Source organism: Embiotoca jacksoni, unplaced genomic scaffold, assembly GCF_022577435.1.
Source record: "Embiotoca jacksoni isolate LCO1_2020_lvr unplaced genomic scaffold, fEmbJac1.0.p SCAF_2, whole genome shotgun sequence".
NCBI lineage: Eukaryota > Metazoa > Chordata > Actinopteri > Embiotocidae > Embiotoca > Embiotoca jacksoni.
The window spans coordinates 21101458-21127129 of record NW_027185340.1 but is presented as its reverse complement, the minus strand read 5'-3'; the positions used below and the strand labels follow the sequence as shown (position 1 = coordinate 21127129).

General features: G+C 38.5%; 1 protein-coding gene across 2 annotated transcripts; it reads right to left on the bottom strand.

The window, feature by feature from the left end:
- Positions 1 to 4919: 4919 nt before the first annotated feature.
- Positions 4920 to 23987, bottom strand: LOC138201480 (interleukin-1 receptor type 1-like). Of its 2 annotated transcripts, none has more exons than XM_069155014.1 (12): positions 23896 to 23987; positions 16491 to 16568; positions 14437 to 14689; positions 13227 to 13440; positions 12154 to 12325; positions 11968 to 12030; positions 10842 to 10965; positions 10555 to 10709; positions 9596 to 9739; positions 8441 to 8608; positions 6843 to 7111; positions 4920 to 5896 (listed from the first exon to the last, which is right to left on the bottom strand). In XM_069155014.1, exons 2-12 carry the CDS (start codon positions 16564 to 16566, stop codon positions 5600 to 5602), a joined length of 1935 nt encoding a protein of 644 aa, XP_069011115.1. In that variant the 5' UTR covers positions 16567 to 16568; positions 23896 to 23987; the 3' UTR covers positions 4920 to 5599. The 2 variants fall into 2 exon arrangements, with proteins under 2 accessions (XP_069011115.1, XP_069011116.1); XM_069155015.1 differs by having other exon boundaries at positions 13248 to 13440.
- Between the last annotated feature and the right edge of the window lie 1685 nt (positions 23988 to 25672).

Sequence of the window (25672 nt, the reverse complement as noted above, 5' to 3'; positions counted from 1 at the left end):
CAGGGAGACGTGGATCTTCGAGATGGTCAATACTGGTGGTCATCGGGTCTGGAGTGCGTCAACTTTGGAGTTGGTGTATTGACCCAAAGGGATTAAAAGGGGGTATCCTGTGGTTTTCGGCTGGCCGGACGTGGTATCCAAAGTGGCAGGTTTTATAGACCTAAAAGGGTGTGGATACTGTCACTTGTGGCAGAAGTTTGGGTTTTTATGAGGTAAAAGGGTGATAAAGAAGGGCCAGAGGAGTTTACCAAAAGTTCACATCCTGCAGGCATGTGGGAGTTGAAATCAGCTTGATGGGTCCTTCTAAGATCACAAAGGTAACGGTGAGGAGATGTGGTGCTGGCACTTTGTGAGGGATACTTTAAAGCAGGTTCGCTACAAGTACATACTTCTAATATTCAGCTGGATGCTGCGTGCTGCTGTGTACTTCCTGCCGTCCAGGTTAATGTCTACCAGGCAGGTGTATTTCCCAGCATCCCTCTCTGAGGTTGGAGTCAGCCTTGCATCACCATTTGCATTCAAAGAGATGGGCTGCTGCACTGGGTGGCTGTCCTACACACAGAAACACACCACGCAGTTATTTGTCACTGTGTGACGACAAACATTATTTTACAGGAAATTCTACAAAAAACATTTTAACAAAGAGGTGCACACTTGACAACAAATCAAAAGTCAGAAGCAATTTAATAAATCACAACAATTAACATTAAAATTGACCTCATTAAAATAAGATCAGTTAAAACAAAAGCAAATGAAAAGACAAAATACCAAAATTAGACTACCAAAGACAAAAAAATTGGACAGGTAGTTTTCCTCTGCTTCTGGTCTGTATGTTCAGATAAGTGGACAATAATCACATCTAACTCTCCACAAGAAACCAAATGAATGTATTTCTCAAAATGTTTTGGCAAAAAATGGTTGCTATAGTATTGTTCTTCGATTTTGGGGCGTCACAAAGAACATTGTACTCAACAGATGCCGGCCTTAAAGGATGAGGATGATTGTATATTTTTAACAATGCATTCGTAAGACTCAACCATAAAAGCGTGAATGTAAATGTTTGCTGTGTTTGACCTATTTACTCAGCAGGGGAGGCAGGTTAAAAGAACCCGCTGACCTTACAAAGTGTTGAACAGTGGCATCTGTTAAAAATCTTTTTATGTCATGAGATGATTACGGTAAGTGAGGCCTGCTTTCTACTGCTCACCTAGCCAGAAGTCTAACTTTACCTGTACAGGGTTTGTTTTTAGATCTTCCTATTAACATTGTGTCTATTGATGTTAATATGAGCAGGGACAAGGACACACATGTTGCTTTAATACTGGGTCTAACTAATATTTTCGGTTGATGCCCACAAGAATAGCTATTATCTTCATCTATCTCTTATAATTATATCTATTATTATCAGCGACACGGTTCTCAACAAAATGTTAACAGCAGCACAGTGGAGCACTCTGATATTACAAAACAAGCAGCAGATTTCACTATGAAATAACACAAAGCTGATGTTAGAAGTGGTAATGAATGTCTTGTACTTATGATGGACATCGACGCTACCTTGAAAAAGTAGGTTAAAATCCATCGGTGATGCAGAATGGAAACGGTCTTTTTAGCCTAATCCTAACTATGTGAACTCACGTGGCTTTCTATTTCTCTCTGGACTGTGTTCATATAATTTGTTGGCCACATCACTGTGCGATTGCTGAAGCAGCCTCAACCTTTAGTTTGACCTACACCTGCATTCAGAGCTCTCTCTTATTGAATACTGCTGAGGACCATGCAGCTGTTCTGCTGTCTTCATTCACTCCGAGGCACAATTTTGGGCAAATAGTGAGTGCAAATCCGTCTCATCAGAAATAACATGGCTCATGTCTCACATTGGAATTGCAGGATCCCTAAACTATCATATTGTGTTGTTGTAATCTTCAATTATCACTATAAGGTTTTTTTTTTTAATGTGAATCTGTCCCTTTTAACTTGTTGGTTCAGTTTAACGTGTTTCTCATTGACCACTTTGCCATCAGTTAATTATTATCATTAGTATTCAAGTGCCTTGACTAACTACACTAACATAACTCTGATGAATACTATCTTGTTCTGTGCTTTCTAGACCTTTGTCTTGATCCCATATTTGATACCTCATCACATTACCATATCTCTGTGAATACAGTATGATGTCCAAGAATTTGAAATTTGACTTGCATATGAAAAGTCATTAGGACCCTAAACTGTTTGTACATATTTTAATACCCCTGCAGTTCTCTAGAAATATAAGGATGACTTAATGTCTGGAAGTACATCCTATTTTTTCCAACCAACCTATGAAAATGAACTGGCTGAGAGTTCTGTTTTGTTTTCTTTTATTCAGAGTTAAGTTATCAACATATTTATGTTGTTCATAGATTATTTAATTATTTGTGGTGTTCTTCTTTCAGTTTTTAGGTTACCATATTTTTTTTAAAGATATTTGAAAATATTCTGGTGCGTCATACATTTGAGGAAACTCAAAATGTTCATGTCATAAACAGTTTGTTATGAAAAATCCAATCAAGCGTTGCTCAATCAGGTTTATGCAGCAGGTTTATGCAGCAGGTTTATTAAGCAGGTTTATGCAGTAGGTTTATTAAGCAGGTTTATCAAGCAGGTTTATCAAGCAGGTTTATCAAGCGCCTGTTAAACAGTTCATGTGCAACAAAAGCAATGTTGCAACACAAGCCACTAGTTTTAACTTTGTTTATTGTTTAACAAATAAGGAATACATGTTCCTGTCTTATAAACTTTCTAAATGGTTCATGGTTTTGAGCTTCACATTTACTATGTCTTTATCCAAAGGTAGTATTTGTTTCCTAACACCTAGACTGCACTGTTTATTCCTTGACTGGAAGAATAAGGAAACTGAAACTACTCAAAAGTAAGAGTCAGCAAATACTGAAAACAGCTAATTGAACAACGGCATTATTTCATAAATGTTCTGTAAAGCAGACAGAGCTTAGTTTCAGAAGTTATTCCAAGCAGCTGAAGCTTTTCTTAGTCTGCAAAGCGCTCATAAGAATTATGATGATCAATACTCACTGTTTGCCACAGCCAGTGCCAGAGACAGCAGTGTATTCAGCAAGCACACCCAGCCTGCTGCCGCCATAGTTCTCTTCTGTGGGAGTGGACAGGTTACATTTCATTAAAGTCCTCTGGCATTTCCGCAACATGGCTCATGTTGTCAGCCAAACTAACTCTCTGCAATGAATAAGGTTTCTTGAAACATTTCCCGAGAGGCTTTTGAACAACTTCCCTTAAAGGGAAGTGACAGATTCCGCTTGCACGACTGACACAAAGAAGTCACGGACAAAACACTCCCAATAAAGTCCCAGGAAGTTCCACTGATTGGCGTTTCTTTGCAATTGGTCAAACACATAAAGGAGCAAGCAGTCTTAATTTCTATCTCTCTTTTGATCTTAATTAACATATAATCTGACTGTTACTCATAATTATACTTTCATTATAAACTTGCAGTATGATAGGGTGAGTATTATTTTGGTGTTTATGTTTTTATCCTGGAGAAGACATAGCATGGGATTTTTTTTAAAGGCACAGATGGTTTACAAATCAAGAAGTACAAAAAGGTGCCACATACATTATATAATAATTGATGAATAACTTATTAACACTTAACAGGTTGTGAATAAGTCTTTAGTAGTTTTACAATCTTAACAGGACTGGACTGAGGTGACATATCAGGGCATTTATAGACAAGGTCATTTGCAGCACTTGTCCCCTTGTATAAAAAAAACAACTGTAATGCCTATTTTGATCTATTCTAGACTTAACATCATTGATTAGGTATATAAACAATTATGATTGCAAACTTGGTGCAAAGATTTGAAATGAATAAGCCGTTCATTTTACTGTATTTCACCACCGTGGCTGTTATCAGTGCTAAGAAAGGTTTATGGTCTTCAGTGAGAGCAGTCCTGTCATTGCATGTTAAACCCGGCACCTTCAAAGACTTCTTTTTTGAGTCATGTATAATTAATGAGAAACAATCGTGTACTAAAATTGTTTTGGCCAATATGGAATAAGAGTTTTGTTTGTCCTTTACGTCATTTGACAGTTCACTCAGATATCCTTTAAAAATGTGCCTTGCTGTGAGTGATAACCCCACAAAGCAGCGAAGCTTCTGAGAACGTCACTCTGTCTACCTATAATGAAAAAATAGATGAAATAAATGTTGAGACCAAAATGGATTTAGAAATAATTTGCTTTAAATTCTAATGAATAGCTAATAAATAGATAGTGAGTACCAAAAAGCAGAAAAGATCTACAGTAATATTGTCTGACATTAGAGATACACAGTACATAAAAACAACTATAAAAACAATTTCAGTCAATATGAAACTATTGTTGTTAAAGTCACAGACACAAGCATCAAGTATAGACTGGGATGCGATAGGTATACTGTTGTACTGATGATCATAAACCATTATCTAAACTCACCATGAACTATAACATACAGTACATTGTAAATCCCCTCTTTGTTCACAATCTAAAAGAACAGACTGCAACTGTAGTTTCGATGATAATTTGAACTTACCAGGCTGAGCGTTAAGACTTAAAACGAGCTGCTTGTTACCAGCACTGAACCTCTGACGAGCTGCTGGGTTTTCCCTCCACCTGTCTTGTTTGCGTTTGCTGCTGTTCCACTAACCCTGCATGAGGTTTCCACTCAACATATAAAAAGAACCTCTTGCTTTGTAGTGTAGGGGCGGTACAATGATTCCTCCACAGTAAACTAGAGCTTTGGTTCAAATAAAAGCCTAAAGACCTCATTTCAGAAATGAAAGTGACAATTTCATATTGCAGTGTAATTAAAACACAGATAAAATGTATAGGTTATGTGATGAAACATGCTAAATCAGTAGACCCACTGTAGTAATGTTTTTTTTAATGAGAAAGGACAATCAAGTCTAAAATGAAAAAAGCCTATGGTTCACCATTTCCTTTGTTTTACATGCTGCTATGAACAGAAAGTGAAGCACAATAGGTTGTTGTCTCATTTTGATCTATCCATGTGCTTCGTTCCTTTAGAAATAACACGCACACATTTATGCATCTTTTATAAATGCTTCCCTTTTGGCTTTTCATTAACAGAAAATAATGGCAACACATTTAACAAAAACTTCACAGTTTGCAGACAAACTTTTTATAAAACTGTAGAAATGTGTAAAAATGTTACATATTTACAAATTGTATCATACATATGTACATTGTTCTGACATACACGATCACTTGGTTTGTTCAGTCCACATTATTCTTTAGTCTCCGCCTGTCAAGAAATGGCACCAGTTCACACTATTGCAGGGAAATTGTAGATAGCCCAGACAATGTGATGACCTTACGAGCTGCTGTCGTTAAGTCTCAGAGCAAAAGATGTTCCACCTTTTCTTGATCAGTAACTTTGATTGCAACACATGCTATGCTTCGTACAATTATGGCCATTTAGATGGTAAAAACCTCTTAGGCGATATTTCTAGTAAGAGTACCTTTGCTTGCACCTGTTCTGTAACCTTGAATCGGTTCTTGAATTGTCTGTGCATTGAAACCTTCATCATAAGCTCAGCAGGGCAGTTTTCTCAGGATACACCATTCTCTTGCCCCTGACCGGCATATGATACCTCATTTCCTTCCAAAACCTGGAGGAAGGGGAGAGGGATGCCGACAACTGTGAGTCCTTTCCACCTTTCTCCTCATCTTCTCTCCTCTTCATACACATCCACCACCTTTGCTTCGTCTTCTGGTTCTTCCACCAGCACACGGCACCTTGCTTCTTCCTCAGGTGACGCACTGACTCTGGGAAGAGAGCCAGCTGAGCTGGAGTGATCTCTTCCAACTCGACCAGAACCACCTGTGAAGCAGGACTTGGATTAGAACCAGGGACCCTTGTAGAGCATTTTGATCATGAAGGTTCGTCAGAGATTGAACAAGTTGTTTTCTGAGGAAGTTAACTCTGATGTTGGCATGCGCATTCAGTTTGTAAGTTTCTTTTACAACTCAATGGTAAGCTGACATCTTGTTGCCTCTTTGTCTACGGTTCATATTACAGATGTCCCAAGAGATTCTAAGAATTAGTATCTTGAAGTAGTTTATTTTTGCACATCCAGCATTCACTGGGTGAACTCTTTTGATCCTTTTCTACAATCAGAACTATTATATGCACATTTGTCTTCCACCTAATTGCAGAGAACATCAAGTTTCTCCTGTAGTGGAATTAACACAGTATTATTATGCCTACTTTTATCGTGATGGCCGTCTGCCTCTGTATTGATTCGCTGGGCAAAATAAGTAAACTACTTTAACTAAGGTTATGTAAAACATGCCATATCTGTTTTTATGTCACATTTTCTATTAAAAAAAAACTCCAAAATTTGTCCCACTTAAAGTTAAAGTTTCAAGGATCTCCATGTTCTCCTCTGTTGGAACACCGATGGCGATAAGCAGAAACTTAAACTGTGCTCTTGTTTTGTTTTTTCATAACCCAGGGGTCCATGCATTCCTAACCAGGAGCATGAATTGATTCCATTTCTTTCAACCTGTTGAATTTAAGGTCAATATTCACTCTTGTATTAGCCATGGTTTGGACTTTTCCTCTGCTGGACGGGACACTACCATCATCATCTAGGTGCTAACTTTGTTTGCTGTTTGGTGCTGAGCGGGTAGTTTCTATTAGTTTTCTGAAAAACAGCTGTTTGTTGCGTGCTTCTCCCTTTGGAAGATATTTTGTAGTTGTAGCTTATTATGTTAAAAATTGAATCTACTGTCAATAATGTGCATCAACAGGTTGGCTTTCTCACCTTGAGAGATCCTTCCAGTAGCGCTCTGTGCATGGCTGCCACACACTCCAGCTGCTGCCTTGTGTCTGGATAGACTTCATCATTACTATCACAACTGCTGTCTCTGGTCTTACTTTCACTTTTATCATTGCTGTCACTGCTCTTAGAGATGTTGTTATTGTTACTACTGGTGCTGCTTGTGTGTCTTTTGCTGCTGAAAGTGGAGGCGGTGTAGAGCAGAAGGAGCCGGCGACAGGCTTGCATGTTCTCTTCCACCGAGTCCACTATTGCTGCAGGTGAAAACAAAGAGATACATGGACAAGAAAAAAAAAGTTAATAAGTATTGAGCCCCAGTGCAGCTATAAATCAAGGGTACCTTACAGTTGTACATACAATTCTAGCGTCCCTTTCTTCAAATGCTAATACACTGTTTAAAAAAGAAAAAAAAATATACAGTAATTGAGGCAAGTGTACAAGTTAGGGCACCTTTTTACTTGTAAAACCTAAAAAACCCAACCAAACATCAACGTGTTAAGTATGCAAAGCAAAATCAGCATAAGCCAGAGTCATTTTGGAAACAAGTGCTGTATGATAAAGGTAAACTTAAGTCTTTACAAAAGAAATGTGTCAACAATATAAGGAAGAATATTTAAATTTAAAAAAAAAAATACCTTGTCAACTATTTAGCCTGCTAGTGTGACACATTTTAGTTTTTAAATTTTTTTAGGAAGATTCTGGCATTCACCAATGTTTTCTTATTTGAGATTATTTCTTAGGTAAGAACAAAATTGACACACTCAAGAGCAGTCTTAAGCACCTGTGAGTGCTGAAATGTTTGTGCCAACTAATTGGTTAATGTGTTTTCTTCAATTCAACGGTTGTATGATATTACAGTATTTCATCTACAATGATATTTCTTCATAATTCATATAATTATTTGCATTACCTTACAAGTTTTCATGGTTCTAAATTATCCGCTGCCCCACCAGCATTATTTATGTTTCTCTCAACTTTTCTCTTCTCCCTCACTTTCTGTGACTCCATGTGCACCTTATGCTAATTAAAACAACTGGCACGAGCTTTCAATTTACGAGGACCGTGGGATTCATCGAGACAAGAACACAGGTGCAAACAAATAATCTGACGTAGACTTTTTCTTGGGAAAATTCTTCAGAACAAATTAAAGAAAATTCTTAAGAAGATATTGGTGAATGAGGCCCAATGACTCAAAACATTCTTCAAAAGCAACCCTCACCTACTTCAAGAAATGCAAGCAGAATCTTATTACCTTATAGGCCCTTATAACCACTGACTCGAACAACACTGATGATGTGTGTGTAGACCTGTAGTGTGGCAGTTTAAAAATGTTCATCTGCAAGGATGTGTCGGGAAAAAAATCCGGAAATCAAGAATAGAAAGTGCATTAACTTTAGAAGAAAGGCATTTCCTTCTTTTCATATCAAAAATCAACAAAATGTGTAATTCGTGACATGCCCAAACTTGTATGCAGTGAAAGTCCAACACTGTGATTTAAACTCTGGTTCTTGACCAGTGGGTCTGAGCCCCTTATATGAGACAAGTAATACTGCAGTGCTATTTCCACCTTGTAGGTAACTTACCCTGCCCAGGCAGGCAGTCACGGCCGGCTATGAAGAGTTTGTAGTCGCAGGCCTTTTCCAACACTTGAGGTAGTGTGTGAAGAGCAAACGCCTCCACTTCCTTGCTGAATCCGAAGGCATAGGGCTGTGGGTACGCTACATAGGCATCATAGAGCTTCCCATCCAACTCTGACAGGAAAAAAAAAAGAACTCAATAGGTGGTAAATCCTTCTAGGCAAGGTTTTTTACCCAACAGAAGACAACAAGACCAAAACAATTTAAGCAAGATCCTTTAGCTAGCCCTAATAGAGAACAACCATCGTCTTTAATAATCAGTTTCAGAGATTAGTCTTCTGATTTAATTGATGTGCTCTTGACGAGACAGGCTGATGTTTCCAGACAGGTGGCTAGCTACTGTTAGTAACCCAGCAATAAGACAAACAAACCAAACTGAATCTGCACATAGTTGCATCAGATCCTGTGGCTTCACCTGACTCATACACTGAATTCACTTCAAGATAGCTAGAGCCATATAGCCACCTGTTGACAGAGTCCCCTAGAGTCAAGTAAACCCCAGGAATTTATAATCACATCTGAGAGTATAGGACTGTTGGTCACACAAAACTAGACATTTAAAGAGGTCAGACTTTAGGAAATTGTTATCATATAATTTTTCACTGTTTTCTGATGTTTTATAGACCGAAGGATTAATATGTTAATTATAAAAAAAAATGATCAACTAATGATCAACTCTCTCCTTAAGGCGAGAGACTTCTCTTTTGCTTTTTGGTGTCTGCGACTACGTGTTGATCCATTCTTTGTTGTGCTGTTTCCCACATATCAAACATCAGGGGCAAAACTTCTATTCTCTTTTCTTTGTTTTTTCTGCCCACAATTTTTATTTCTTTCTTGATTTAGTCAAGGCGGCTTTTTGAAGACTTAATGTCAACGGGCTTTACAATATTGTACAGAGAAACCCAACAATTCAACAATTCCCACATAAGCTAGGAGGGGGGGGGAACTCCTTTTTAAGGGAGAAAAACCTCCAACAGAGGGAAGGAAAAACTCCCTCTTAACTTTTTTTTTTTTTGTGAGTTGATATTATTCATGATTACATTGCATACTGCATAAAATATAGATCACATTACTAAATACACACGTTTTGTGAAGTCTTACCTTTATTTGAATAGAGGACCTGAAATGCTCTCCTGAACCACAGCACGATGTCAATCTTAAAGATTTGGTAGATGGCGACACTGATGAGAAAGAGAACCATCACACTACCAAACACAGACCCGATGGGAAGTATGGTGTTTGGATCTGTAGAGATAAACAACACACACATCAGACATAAAATTTCAGATTGTATCTCCACCATGGAGGCATTGGCGCCCAATTCATTCTATTTCCAAGTGTCAAAAAAGTTACTCTTTACACATGTGCACACATCTAGCTGTGAAACATGTATTACGTACACAAATGCTTTGTAAAAATTGAAACTTTTATTCACTTTTTGACAACTCTTTAACAGCCCTATCTTTTGCAATGGTTGTGCATGGGCTGGTAAGCTTAAAACACCTGCAAGTATGACTTTGTCACTTTGTCATCATCAAATTCTTGCCTCCAGTGTAACTACCTTTACTGAGTTGGGAGGATTAACAGATTCCCTCAATTGGTCATCTTTCTACCAGGAAAGAAGTTTGATTTGAACTTCACTGACAGATTGAAAATGTATACAAGCAAGTACTTAAAGTAATGATGAGATGCATACATAAAAACACATGAAGTGTAATAGCTGGAATTGCAAAATTCACTTTAAAGGTTTAAAGTTGTATGCCCAAAGGAGATTATCACGAAGGTTTGACACCTAACTGATTGGTAGAAACCTGATGGGAAGCAATTTCTCTCTTAAATGGGCATACTTCACTTTTTTTTTCTTCTTCTTCTGGGATAGTAAACTGAGTATCTAAGGGTTTTGGACTCTTAATTGGATGCAACAATATGAGGTGTCAACTTGATCTCTGGAAAATCGAATAAAAAAATGTCCAACATGGCTACTAAACACATGCTTTGGCAGCCCAAAGTAACGAAAATGATGTTTAAGATTTTCATTTGGGAGGTTTACACTGTTTTACCTTTTGGTAGCAGAGTAAAATACCCCTGTGGAGAGCCCCGGGCACTGTAGACTCGACAGAAGTAGCTCATGTTGAAATCCTCCTCCCTCAGCTCAGAAAACGTCAACAGCTGCTCTTTCCACACACCTTTCTTAGGAACATCCTGGTCCCAGGAACTGTTGAGGATAATGAAATGAGCAAAAAGTGAAGATGGTTAAAACAGCAGCCTCAAAAGTATACATCAACTTTCTCCTTTATTGTAAAAGCGGCAGATAAAACAAAAAACTTCCACAAGTTGGAGTGCTCACCGTTTTTCTATGTTGACCCGGTCAGAGGGGTTAATGAAATCATCTCTGACCAACCAACGGACATAAACGTCGGTCTTATTAAACCCCGGGACAAACACCCGGCACCTCTTCCTGAAACTGGACCCTGAATACATGCACAAACAATAATAAAATTTACTTCATGAAACTATTTCTGTTAATCTATTGACCTAAGTTTTATTTAGATTACAAATTGATGCATGCCTTAAACCTTAGCAAGCATTCACACCAAAAATAGCTCTGTGGTCAGAGTATTCTACAGGTTGGGAATTTACTTGTGGTGGTAGTTGCTGCAGCATGTAACTTACGTGCATGCAGAAACTCATGCCGGGTAGACGGGAGAGTGTAACCAAGGTAATCTTCTGTTGCTACAATTTACAGTTTCCCTTAATGCCTCACATGCAAACTGTTGGTACATACTGCAATTTCCCAATGTAAACTAACCGCCTTACAAGCAGCAGGCTATAGGCAGATGCTAACATCCCCTGTGACTTGTTTTCATTTCATTCATTCAAGTTATTTGGTGAACAAACACATTCTATCTGTTGCATTATTGGTTATGTTTAGATATGAGGACTGAGATGGTGAGGTTTAAGGTAGGAATATCACCGAAGATCCCAAAATCTGATTAGTTACCAAATGTAATACCAGTTTCAAGTTCAGAAAATGAATCACTTTTATTGTTATGCCATATCACAATACTACGAAATCCACATCCTAAGATATCTAGGCTCATATCACAATTTTGATATAATGATATATTTCATATTAAGTGAAAAAATGTAACTTGGCAATCTAGAAAGTCCCCTTTCAATAAAACAAGCAGGAGTTTGATAGTTTATCTGGTGTCAGTGAATTAATGGGTGATTAATAAAAGTATAATAACACTCTGTAAACTTAACAGAGCTACAATCATTTTATTCTCTGATTTGATGGTCACCACGTTAACAATAGAACAGCACAGTTAATGTTAGAAAGTTTATCCCTAAAAAAAGACATTTTTATTTACTCACCCTGCAGTATGTCCACATTGGTGTCCGTTTTAACAATAAACATTTATACTGCACAACACCATATTTCTCAGAAGATGTTACTTGAATGGACTTACCCTTCTGTGCCTTGATTATTTCATTGGCAGGCTCGTGCACTTGTGGAACCAAAGACCACTCGTCTGAAAAGACAGCATTAAAAAGCATTGTTTAGAAATGTGTATTCCAATGTAGAAATCACTCTTATGTTGCAGACAACTGTGTGAAGTGTGAAATGTTATGCAAACATTCATTTCTGTTCTAACCTCTGACGACTGCGGTAATGGTCTCCGACAGGGATCCTGTGATGCCACCAAGTGTGAATGTCAAAGTACACGTATAGGAGCAGTTGTTATAAGATTGCACTGTCTTAAACGTCAGTTTGGTCTTATCCCTGTAGATATACCCGTCATCCCCATCCACTATGGGGTCACAACCCTAAAGGGGTAAAGGAAACATGATAGTCAGGCTTTTCATAATCATAATAGGTAAAAAAAACAACTAAAAAAAAACAACTATCTATTTATGCTAATGGTCAGCTACATGGTTAAAGGAGTAGCCCGATGAGAGCAGTTGGTAAGTTTAATGCCACTGGATCCCATTTGTTCAACAGAATATCCAGGTTTTGTCAGGAAAGTAAACACATTTCCGACAAAACAAGTGAGCCTGACTGCAGCTGTTGCGTGCAAACGTTCACAGAGGAGAGAAGCTAAACCTTTCGTGAGCAAGTACTCCAAGTTTTGTCACTTGATTGAATCCACATGGTTTTATAAGAAGTGCTCTGAGTGCATCATTGCACCACAACTCAGGTCTGTTGCACTTAATCTTTTCCCTCAGATGCCTCAGAACTTCCCAGTAGACCTCAGTGTGGACAGTCAAATAAATACCCACCTGCTCAGTCACTCAAAACACCTTCCCAGGCTCATCGCTTCATTGTTGTAGAGTCCCTGAAACATTTTAAGGATCTCCGTTGTCAATTTCCAGAGTTTGACACAAACTTTGATATACCCTCTGCTTAAGTTTCAGGTATGTAAAGAAATCGCTGGTACACCCGAACCACTGCAAAACCATGTGGAACTCACGTGCTGATTTTGATCAAGCAAAGAAACTTGGAGTTCTTGCTCACAAAGGGTACAGGTTCACTGTGCTCTGCCAACGTCACGGTGCTGCGCACCATTCGCATATACAGTATGGTGTATATTGGTGCAAACTGTTTTCAAGCAGAACTGGCACTTGTCCACAGATTGTTTAACTGTTAAGAGATCTGGTCCAACACAAGTCATTTGCATCATCTGGGACAAACTCAGTAGGTTAATCAGTGTTTTATGTCAGGGCTCACCAAGAATTTCCCAAAACTCACTCTGTACCACTTGAGGGAGGAAGTGACGTTGTAGCTGTCCAGTTTGCTGATGTAGTTGTTAAGAGGGCAGTTAAGCATGTCAGAGACTCCATGTGTAAGGTCCTGACTAGCTTTCCTTGGCCTCCCGCACTCTCCAGCAACTGGAAGATCCACTATTAGTTTGGTGGCCTGTCTGTAGCACCGAGAAGAAGTTCTGTTGGAAAATTAAGGAGAAATTTAATGAATAATGAAAGGTGCAAATATAAACTGGAGTAATTAAATAATCTGACTCTGAACCTACGTGATTGGGTCAAGGCTCATAGCGTTTTGAATTACATACTTGATTGTCCAGACATTTACAAATGTGAAATATGTCATACATTTTTAATTGACAATTGATTAAAATGAGGCTTGAATGAGCAAATATGTTTTAGTTTGTTAAATGATGCTTTAACATGTTGCTTCGACTCCTCTCCTGCATTAATGTACAAGTTCACATAATTATTTACATAATGTACATGTTAATTTGCATATAGGAAGTAAGTCAGATTCAATCACAAGTGGTCATTTGAGACGCTTGTGTTTGCTTAGCCTCTTTCCCCCAGAGTCATTTCAGATAGATTTAGGACCCTAAAATGGCTGAAAAAGTCAGAAAATACTTTGAGTATTTCTTTGCAGGCAAATGTCTGCAAGCAAAGTTGTTGGATGCACCCCAATGTCTTTGTGGATCCAATGGCGGGGACGGGAGGGTGCCGATGCCGACTCCTGTCGGCCATCAGCCATCACCCCAACCCTTTTATTCATGCTAGTTTTCGTGTATTACTATTTCTTACCTTTTATTCCACCTGACACAGAATTAGTGAGAGCAGCTTTATTTACTTTCTTTCTTAAGAGCAGAAAACTACAGTAATGTACAGCTCTAAGCTTATTATATTGGTGTTTAGGTATGGTATGGTATTCAGAAATTAAGGTATGCTTTCCAATATTGTCATATACATAAACCCCATTTTATGGTAAACTAACAATGTTGAGATGAACTGCTTATTTTTTGCACTATTTGCTACAAGAACATTGCAAAGAGAGCGACTAACTCATCACTTCATTATTTTGCGCTTTTGACCCACAAATAGTCTCAGAATGACCATTAGTAAAAAGGAGGCAGTTAGACAGGTTTTTCCTGACATTTCTCTTTCTACTGATGCACTCATACCTCAGTACGCTCACATATTCCCCATCGTCGTCCAGCGTTACGTTAAGAATCCACAGGGTCTCCATGCGTACCAGGATTCGACCAGTCTGGTTGCTCATTTCTTGGCCTGTCTTTGAGTTGTACCAGGTGATGTTGAATGGGACAGTTCTGAAGTTGAAGACGTCCGGAGACACCAGGGTGGTATTCAGCATAGCCACATCCCCAGGAACAGAGAAAACCCTCTCAAACTGCAGCTTGTAGTTGGTACAGTTCTCTGCAGCACACACATCAGTGGAGAAGGGAGGTGAACACTTATTCAGCTGTTCAGTGCTCTTAGAGCTCAGAGCAAACTTGTCAATGTCAAACTTGAACTTATACCACATTTTAGTACACATAAACTTGATGTGCTTTACATACTTTTACTTTAAAGCAGGGCTGTGTGATATAATATGTTGAATCATTTTTAAGAAAGAAAATCTGTCAATAAATAAACTGCAAATAAACTGATGAGTAATTTAGCTAAATGTATGTGTTAGGGATTTGGGTCTTCCTCATCTGCACAGTCACCCTGGCAGGCTATAGCAACAGAGTTACAATGGAAAAGTACATGTGAGTGATGGACAGGACAGTCTGCCAACTGTCAACACCAGATGAGGACATAGTGGATCAAAAAAGTCACACAACATCTGTAATTGTGAAATAAGTGACGTTCCCAAGGCAAACCTGTGCTCAATATAAGAAATGCAACAAACATGACCATCTCTGAGTTTACAAAGGGTCAAAGTCTGTGGTCCCAAGCCGCTAACAGCCTCTAGTGCTAACATTACCCAGCAGCAGTGGCTCCTGCCTCCCTCTTTATTCATTGTTTTTGTGATGTGATGAAGAACAGACTTTTTGTTTGTCATTTTATACATCATGTGTCTAATTTATACATGTCTGTATTTTATTTTTGTTATTTCCTGAGCCTGGTTCTGTTGGAGGTTTCTTCCTGTTAAGAGGGAGTTTTTCCTTCCCTCTGTTGGAGGTTTCTTCCTGTTAAGAGGGAGTTTTTTCTTCCCTCTGTTGGAGGTTTTTTCCTGTTAAGAAGGAGTTTTTTCTTCCCTCTGTTGGAGGTTTCTTCCTGTTAAGAGGGAGTTTTTTCTTCCCTCTGTTGGAGGTTTTTTCCTGTTAAGAGGGAGTTTTTTCTTCCCCTCTGTTGTAGGTTTCTTCCTGTTAAGAGGGAGTTTTTTCTTCCCTCTGTTGGAGGTTTTTTCCTGTTAAGAAGGAGTTTTTTCTTCCCTCTGTTGGAGGTTCCTTCCTGTTAAGAAGGAGTTTTTTCTTCCCTCTGTTGGAGGTTTTTCTCCCTTAAAGAGGAGGGTTTTTTTTTCCCTCCTAGCTTATTTGGGAATTGTTGTATTGTTGGGTTTCTCTGTATAATGTTGTAAAGTTCCACTATAAGGACTTTAATGTGTTAAGTGCCATGAAATAACCTGTGTTGTGATTTGGCGCTATATAAATAAAATTGAATTGAATTATTTGGCACATTACCGTAAATACAACTGCTCGTGCCAGCGTGCAGTAGCCATTATGTGCAGCAGAACATGTTGATCTTTTGTGGGGTGGTTGCATCATTGTTGTGGTTCAGTGTCCAACGCTACATCATTTCCCCACTGACTCACTTGATCAGTACGTCAGAGTTTGACTGCCCCTTTGTGTATTTTTCTCGGTCTGTTAGCCAAAAACAATGAAGGCAACTTTCTTTCTCATCAGAAGCTTGATTCATTTCAACTTGGATTTTATTTCCTAAATTATAGTTTCCCAAGAGCAGTGGTTGATCAGTGTGGGATTCCAGCAGAGCTTGCGTCATGATCACTAAACACTGCCAGTTACACAAGTTACTGCAGTTACACCTTTTGGTCACAAGAGGGCAACAAAGTGTTTTTTTTGCTGACTGGAAGCAGATGTTAGAGTTAGACTTGGCAAAAACATGTGAAATAAAATACTCAGGAAACACTTCTAAATTGTATTCCCTGTGAGTGTCTGTGTGTATGTACATATGTACGTATATCTGTTCGTGTATTTATATGTGAGCTCACCTTGTACGAATGCTCTACAGATCCCATGTAGGCCGAGGAAAAACAGAAGGCTCTGCAGTGTTGAACTCAGGCCCATGGCTGAAAAACACACATACACAACATTTAGAGATGAACACATGCCACAAACAAGAAAAATGAAAATACTGCTGAAAAACAGCCACAGCAACAGGCAGCTTTGCTCCGATAAGATTGAAAGACTCATTAATAAAACGAGGTGATTTCAGTGGTGGTGAGGAGAGGTTACTGTGATGAGGTCATGGACAGAGAGTTGGAGGGTCTTTCTACTGTCTTGCACCTTGAAGAAGATTTACATGTTGCCAAATACAATGTGAGTGACCGTATCTCCTACTCGGCAGGACAGGTGGTGCAGCAGTGATGCTCATATGTGAGTGGAGGCCGGAGCAGAGGCAGTAAAGGAGAAGCAGAACAAAAGCAAACGATAGTTACTGCTGCTGTACCAGGAGAGGTGGAGGATAGGTGAAGGGGATCGTGGGAGCAAGTGGGAGGATCGTTGGGTTGGAGGCGCAGACCTTTTGGATTGTTGTGATGTTTCTGTTAAGTGATGTTTTCATAAATGGGAGGATCTTGGCATGTTTTTTTTTTTTGTTTTTTTTTACAGTAATTGTTGTAAAGATTATGTTTGGGTGACGATGCGATATCTAATGCGATCTATAATATTGATAAATGTCCAACATCTTAAAAACATAATATCTCCAAACAAACTAACAGCTCTCTGGTTCATGTGGTGATGCTAACAGGCTAACCAGCTATCTCCCTGGCTAACTTTATGCTGCTAGCCATTATTACACATGCTCAGTGTATAGATGGACAATTAAATATTGATTAGGAACTCAACATGATTTAAAAAAGTAAAAAGTAAAACCAAGAATGACAATATTGTCGTGAATCGGGGTTTTTTTCCCCAACATTTGTTGGCTCCAATAGGGAAAAAAGACCTGTAATATTTGATGGTGAGCATTCAAAAGGAAGCTTCATGCTTATTAGAATTAAACCTCACCAACTGGTCACCACTGATGACCTGGTAGCATCATTTACTTTACCACACTAAGTTTCCAGTCACCTGGGTGGACTATAATTAAAATGTGTGACTGAAGCTGAGAGCGGACACAGACGTAGTTGGGTGAGGAGTGACTCACATAAATAAAGATTTCCAGATGGATCCGAATACATTACAAAAACATTTACACAAAAAAGTACACATTTCCTGAAGACACATAAAACAACCAATTAACTCATCCATGATGTCACTCATTTTACTTTTCTGAAACCAGACCCTAAATAAACCAAGGAAAACCATCTTGGATCCTTGAATCCAAAAGGGACTCAAAGAGGGTGAGAGCTGGTCTGAATAGGTTTGTGGATGATTGGATTTGATTCAAAATGAGGTTGAGCTGAATTTGAATAAATAGAGAGATCCCCAACATCATCAGCAGCTTGATGCCAATTAATGTACTTTAGAAACACAACAAGTTATGACTTTTTCCTAAACTTTCTGACTCAATAATTCAGTCTCTCTGACTGAAGTGAAAGTCTGCCCCTTTGCACCACATCAGGTAGACTCACTAATACGCCACAAGACAATACATACTCAAAATCAGCAGACAAAATATAGTATACAAGTTACAAGACATGAAAAATATAGTGAAAACAAAACTGCTGATGCAAATGATACATACATCTGCTGCTGCAGGATCATGATGAAATGTTGTGAGAGTATTTGCTCTTTTGGTTTTTTGCTTTTTTTTAGATAAAAGCATCAAAAAAGGATGTGTGTTGAGAAACAAAGGGTTGTGAAAATGGTATCAGAACAAAGTTTAACCATGGTTTAATCGACTATCAATTGTTAGTCTTGAAGTTACGACCTGACAAAGAGCTACACGAAGCCGGTGAGAACTTCCCTGAAAACCTTTAAGTCGATTAATATTAAATCACTCAGGTTTTAAGATAGTTGATACATAGAATTAAACAAAATGAAACCTTCAGTATCAAGTTGAATTATTCATACTGTTCAGCATGGCTGACCTGGCTGTAACATGAGAAGCTGTAGTGTTGTGTTCTAGCTTGGTCTCAGATAAAAGATTTCTCGGCAGATAGTGACTGATCTAATTTAACCACATCTCTAACCACATGCATTCACAATGATGAATATAGCTGCAAGACAATAGTGACCTCACCAGTCAATATGATAACAGTGCTTCTCTCATACTAACACATGTCACATCTTAGGAAAGGTGTTTCATCCACTGCAGCATGTCTGTATTTTTAAGGATGCTGAACTAAAATACCCTTCATGGACATCTTAACTGTACATTACAATTTTGTAATGGTGCATTTAACGTGTTTCAGACCCAAATATCTTCAAATAGAAAGACTTTAAAAGCCGGTGCTTGGGGAAATGTTTATAAAACGATGGACACAAACAGATCAGTTGGTGGAAGTATTTGATTGTGGCATTTTGTTCTGTATCGTGTCATATTAGCTTTAAGGAAGTGTTTGAACAACTAGAATATGTGTGAATTTTTACAGTTTCAAGGTGAATCCGGTGATATTTGCAGAGAATCTTTGATTTTAGAGATCTAACACAGGCATGGATGAAACTTCAAAAATATGAAGCTGAAGGGACAAAAGGTGAAAAGCAGTAATATCTGAAGGTACTTAATTATTTTTCAATTAACTGGCAACTTTTGATTAAACATAACAGTATCAGCTCCTATTATGAAAAATGTTGCTTTGTAATTTTGTTTACTGTCAGCAGCAGAGTACTGAGACAAACAGAAGCTTTACCAAGAAAACAGTTGCACCAAAATGTGTGGAACAACCGCAATGAGAAAAGTACAGCAGGAAAAATATCAAAACCACAGTACTCACACCTCTCCATCTCACAACAAAGAGCTACTGCTGAAACTAAACTGAGCAGATGGAGGTGCACTGGTGGTTGAACAGGGTCACAGTGAAGGTGGTGAGCTGCAGGGGTTGTGGTTTGCCTAACTGGCAACATTTTGTTGTCTTGCTTTGTTTCTTTGTCTTGCCCATGAACCCAAAAAGAACAAAAATCTCACTTTCAACCTCTGTGTCTGGATGTTGTCAAGTGATCCGATCTGCAGAGCAACCTAGTGTTACTGTGTGGAACAAGCTCAGGCAGAGAGGAGCGTGGGAAGAGCTGAGCCGGTTCAGCAGATCATGGTATGAACAGAAATGTGGGAGCAACACATGGGAGGCCGAGGTGAACGGAAGTGAGTGAGTCACAGGGATGTGTGGTAAATGCTTTCACTTGCAACCGGAGGTCTAAATATGTGAATGTCTGGCTCTCAAGGGGTGGAGGGTTGATTCAGACTCCTGGTGTTTTTTTAATTTTTGTTTATGGAGGGTTTGGTGACAGATAGCATGTTTTGTTGTTACTTTCTCTCTTTTACTTCAAATTAGTACCACACAACCACACTAAAATGACTGTTTAACTACATCAACTACAAGCAGCTTGTCTTTTATCTTCATCGGACCTGAACATCGCCCTTACTGGTAACCTACATAACTGCAGAAAGCAACCAATGGAAAGTGTTTAAAAAAGTTTTTTAAAAGAGGACGCACCTGCCAAGATTAGAGTGTTGATATTGTTGATGTTGTGCATTTTTATACATATTTTGGTTACTATAGGTTCTGGAATAAAAAGTCACATTCATTTTCCCATAGTCAGTGTTATGTGATTGGCTGTTGTAGCACCTTTATGGATGAATATGAAACTTGCAGGTGAACTTGAAGTACAAAACATTTTTTTAAAAATGATCTGATTCTGGATCAATTTTAGATACATTCTGTAATGTCCTGCAATTCACTGTTAAGTTACCTAAATCTGAGGATTTTATTTCAAGATTTTTTTTTTTTTACTGGAATTAAAAAATGTAGAAAACATTTGGAACCTCTGGATCCACCTTCCGCCACATTCTGTGAAACTTTGCTTTCTGTGATCCAAAAAACTATCCAGTAACCTAAAAGCAGGTTTAGAGAATTGTCTGAGCAGCTTTGTTTACAGGCTTTGAAGTAGCCTGTGAAAACGGATAAGTAATCATGTTATGATCTGTTTGGTGTTTGGAGGAGACTTTAGAACTAGTCAGATTTGGAGAAAATTCATATTCAGCCACAGAAAAAGAGGACGCTGCTCCTCCAGTGCAAAGAAGGCAAAAGCTGCAGGTTTGTGGTGGCAGGAGATGGTGGAAGGACTGAAAACCTGCTGGAAATATCGTTTCAATGTATTTTCTTGAAGAAAGGAAGCCTGGGTGAGACAGGTCAAGGTTGTGTAGGGAGAAAATATCTGCTTGATAAACACATGGTGTCAGGGTTTTTGCCTTCAACAGTGTTATGCTGGTGATCGAGGAAATAAAGTCCAATGAATGATATTTTACTGTTACTGTCACTATAGATGAAGTTAATTTAATGTATTTCATGTTTCTAATTCTAGAAAACAATCCAAATACCCACAAAATAGTCAAAAGATCTTCAAAATTGAGAATAATGGATAAGGAGGAAAGTAATAAAAGCAAACATAGTGAACTTAGAGGTGATTTGTTTTTTTTTTATTCAAGTATAAACCTCTCATGTTCTTAGAGTGATGTAGAAGTGCTAAGCAAAGCAAAAAACGCGTTTTCTAGAAGTAGAAGAGGATGTGGTCCCAGATAACGTTGGGGAATTGAAACCCAGATAATCAGTTCATTCCCGCAAGCTATAATGAAAGCAGCGACTTGCTCAGATGACTGACACCCTAAAACAGGGCGTCAGTCAGAGTACGGGTCAGAATCAGTTAAACTTTGGTCCTTTTCTCAGAGCACATACAGTTCATCATTTGCTGTGGTTTTATGTTGATCTATGTCTGTGGGTCATTTTTAGTTGTTTTATGTCTATTCAACTCTGGTGAGCAGAAGGATCTACTGAGTATAGTGGCATTATTTATGTTATGAATGGCAGAATTCCAGAACTTTGGTAGTCAGCGCCAGTCCTGTAAAAAATTCCCGATTCCCGATACCAACATGCTATTGATTAAAAGATGACAACGAAAATATGCTAACCTTCACGCGTGGACATCATTTAATTTTGACAAACTGAGCAGGAATGATGGTAAACTATTATGAGCAGCAACCAGCTCACTTTATATGCTCTAAGTTCTTTAGTCAACAACAGTGACAACATCGCTCGCTTTGAATCCTGTGCAGAGATCGAGAAGTTTGAGGTGTTTCCTCCTTTTGTTCAAAATGACATTGAAGTGGCTTGTCACCTATAACTTGTCCCTGATCCTCCAATTTGAATGCAGAATATCGCGAGACACGACTCTGACGCTGTGTTCAAACTGTCAGTCAAAATCCGATTCATGTGCCAATCTGATTAGAATTTGACTGAAAGTAGCAACCGTGAAGAGCCAGAAATCCTGTTTCACAAGCGCATTTGTACGTGGTTTGATTCAAATTGCATTTTTGCAACTCTATAGAGAGACAAGACTGGTACATAAATACTGTTTTCGTGACATCCCTATAGCTTATATTGATTGTTATCAACTGTAGCCAGCTACGCCCATATTAGTGCAGCTGCAGCACCAATGAGCAGCCTGGTTACTCGACCATTGACTGCATATTTGGGGCAATATATGTTACTGTATTTTTGAAGTTTGTGTACTAAGCCTTTGTTGTATTTTCTCCAACTGAGCACCTGTTAAATCATTAGTGACACATGTAACTTGCTGATTCTGTATTCCTCCTACTAATTCAGCTTCTCCTTCACAATGCGTCGACCGTGGCCTAGCTGTGCTTGGTTTTGTTGCCTTTTTACAGAAAGATTGCAAAAAAAAATGCTGATCACACACATTTGTGTTCGTGATTGGAGATTTTGCTTCCTCTGTCTGAAGAAAATAGAGTCCCTTGACTGTTAAACTGGGACAAAAGGAAACATGCTGGCAGAGGAACATTGTATATCTGATTCTCATATTCTGCCTCTGAACCAGTTTATTTGAAACCATGTCTGAGAAAATATCTTTAAAATTAAGTATCAGAAGGCTGCTTGATTAGAGACAAAACATTGTGGGAATATACTAATTTAAATGACAAATTTCCACTCCTAAGAGAGGAAACTCCAGATACAATGTTTGAATGGCTCTCTAAAATCAGTCAGTGCAATCAGTTCAATGCTCAAATTAGGATTGATGATTCACTTGAAGATGTTTAGCCTGTGGGAGGTTATCATAATGCACGATTAATTTGACACTAAAAAGGGAAAACGATGGGAATTACCCTTCTGAGTGACTCGCGTGACTGAATGTGATGTTTCACACTTGGTACTATGTTGTTTTTGGTGTGATATGAAATAAAGTTTATGTCTCTGTAATGAACTTGTTCTTTCTTCTCTGCGGGACTGCTGCCAGAATTATTCATCTTTTAATCTGCTTTTTCCACTGTGTTTAAATTTGATTAAATCTGAACTATGGGCTGCATTTTCAATTCAAAAGGATGCATACAAATAAGCAATAATATAAAATTGTGAAAGAGTCTGATAATGACAATCAACTAAGTTGTCAGACCCTTAACAAACTGCGATGCACCGTAACTGTAAGAGAAGCCCAGAACAGGAGATGCAGTTGACAGTAAATAGAGAATAGTAATTCTAATACTTGTTTATCACTAAAATGGTAAGAATTGTGTCCTAAATAAATCCACAAGTTTGAAAGTCTAACATACACAGTGTGTTAAACCTCCTTTTGTTTCAGATCTAGTCTGTCGTGGTTTAAAACAAGTCATTTAATAATGTGTGAGGTACCTGTTAAAGCTCTTTGGCTTTACTTGTGCAGAATGTGAGAAAGTTCCCCCACAATAATGTTGTGCAGCTTTGATGGTCAAAACAGAAGCAAACAGAAAAACCGCATGGTTTCCCACCAACACTGAGCAACTAACCCAAATGTATCCAAATCAATCACTCTTTTATTTTGAAAGTTTTTAATTTGCATAATGATCTTGTCTTTCTCTAGTTTAAGATTTAAATGCCGTGCCACTGATTTTAGGTACATTTAATGTGAGAAAAAGATCATCAAAGTTACCATACTGATAGAGTAATCTATACTTAGTTAAAAAATAGCTCATGTTTATTGGCTTCAGTTGGTGATATAGGGATATAGTGATATAGCTGATATAGTGTTAAAGGAAGTGTGTCTTCTTTGTGGTTAGAAATACAACACACTTCTCCGACAGAACAAACTTTCAACGCTGAACGATTTGTTTCTTGAAGCTTGAATATCCTCTGTATTTCCCAGAAGTTAAATAGATAGGTGGCCACAGTTACAAAAGTTACAAATCGGAAAGAAAACTAAATATTTTTTCAGATAAGCAAAACTGAGCAGAAAATATTGACTCACCTCAGAGAAAGTGACACAAAGGCACCAAACAGACGGAGACAGGATAACAGAGTTTACACGGCACGGCAGAAGCGAACAGAGGAAACCTCACCTCTGACCCTTGCATGCAGAGTGAAGGCTGGACCATACAGCTCAGCTAATGACTCAACAACTCTGTCCCACCTCCATGAGGCGAAAGCACACACAAAGAGGAGGAAGAACATGTTTGGATTGCACCAGCTCTGCTCTCTGTTCACCTTCCTTTGCATTTCAACATGCTGTTAAACCATCAACCTTCAAATATATATTGTATTTTAACACAAAACGCTTGTGCCAAAACAATTCACCAAGCAGTTTGCTGCTGCAAATTTCATTTACATACAAAGTCTAGACACATTTCTATAAATATAGAAAAATTCACCTTAAAATTTGTGCTGATGGTATCTCAGCTGCAGCAAGAATCTAGTGATCTTAGGTTTCAGTAGGCGTGTGCCATACAGTATCATTCACAATAATATTAACATCATTTTTAATGATTTTTTTTTAAGAGTTCATTTCTAAAAGAGGAGCGACTTTCGAAGTGTGGAAGTGGATTTGTTAGTAAAAAGTAACGTCTTACAATTGTTTTTTTTGCACACTATTATTATTATTTTTTTAAAGTATTTAGAGAGTAACTTGCATTTAAACTGACATAAATCTCTTAACACAAATTTTGTTGCAATTAGATATTCTTGAAATCAATTGTTCTATCTATCAGGGACAAAACAACGTAATAGTGCTGTATTGCAGAAATGCAAAGCTGTTCCCTGGGCTTCCCCGCTGGATAGAGCAATCCCCAACCAGAAATGTTCATGAATTGCATTTTTTTTTTTAGGGGGGGGGGGGGGGGGGGGGGGGGCTAGGATAACATATGCTGTTGTTACAACCTATTGACATACTGTATGTGGACAATATAAAGTTAATTTAAACATTGTGGATCCTAACAGAAGAACATGTTTGTATTTTCGTACAATGCTTGACATGTTTTCTGGGTTGATGTTTTTGTTTTGTTTACGGTGCTGTTTGTACAGAGGAAAAATATATATTCTTGTTTTGAGCAACACTGTGGGTCATCAGTCGGCGTGCAGCTTTGACGCAATCATTGTTAGACAGTCTTGTTGTTGCTGCTGTTGTTATTAAGATCTCCCAGTTGTTATTGTTCCAAACGGAGAACTCACCAGTCCGATGTTATGTTAGTCCTGTTAAGGCAACTGCTTCCTCAAAGTCGGCATGCAGCTTTGACGCAATCATTGTTAGGGCCCAAGCACCGAAGGTGCAAAAGCCCTATTGTTCTTCAAGGAATTATTCTCGTTCTTTATTCTTCATACAAATCAATTGCCTTTTTGGAAGCTTTATCATTCTCAAAAACTCATAAAAGTTGGGACACACATCTCTCCCGGCGAAAAATGTTGTATTCTCGTGGAGTCGCGAGTGGGCGTGGCCAAATGGCTCGCTAGCGCCTCCTAAAGAGATGCCCCAGTGGCCACATTTACCTACATGCACGAAATTCGGTGGACATGTGTATCACACCTTGAGGTACAAAAAAGTTACATAGCACCATTACGTCAACTCAACAGGAAGTCCGCCATTTTTAATTCAGTCGATTCGCACATGTTGTACTTTAACGAACTCCGAGGGATTTTGTCAGAACGACTTGAAATTGAGTCAGTTCACTCTTAACATGTTTGGGATTAATAGTTATCAAACGAATAATTTTTCGTCGATGGGTGTGCCCGTCACGTGGCGGCCATTTTGAGCG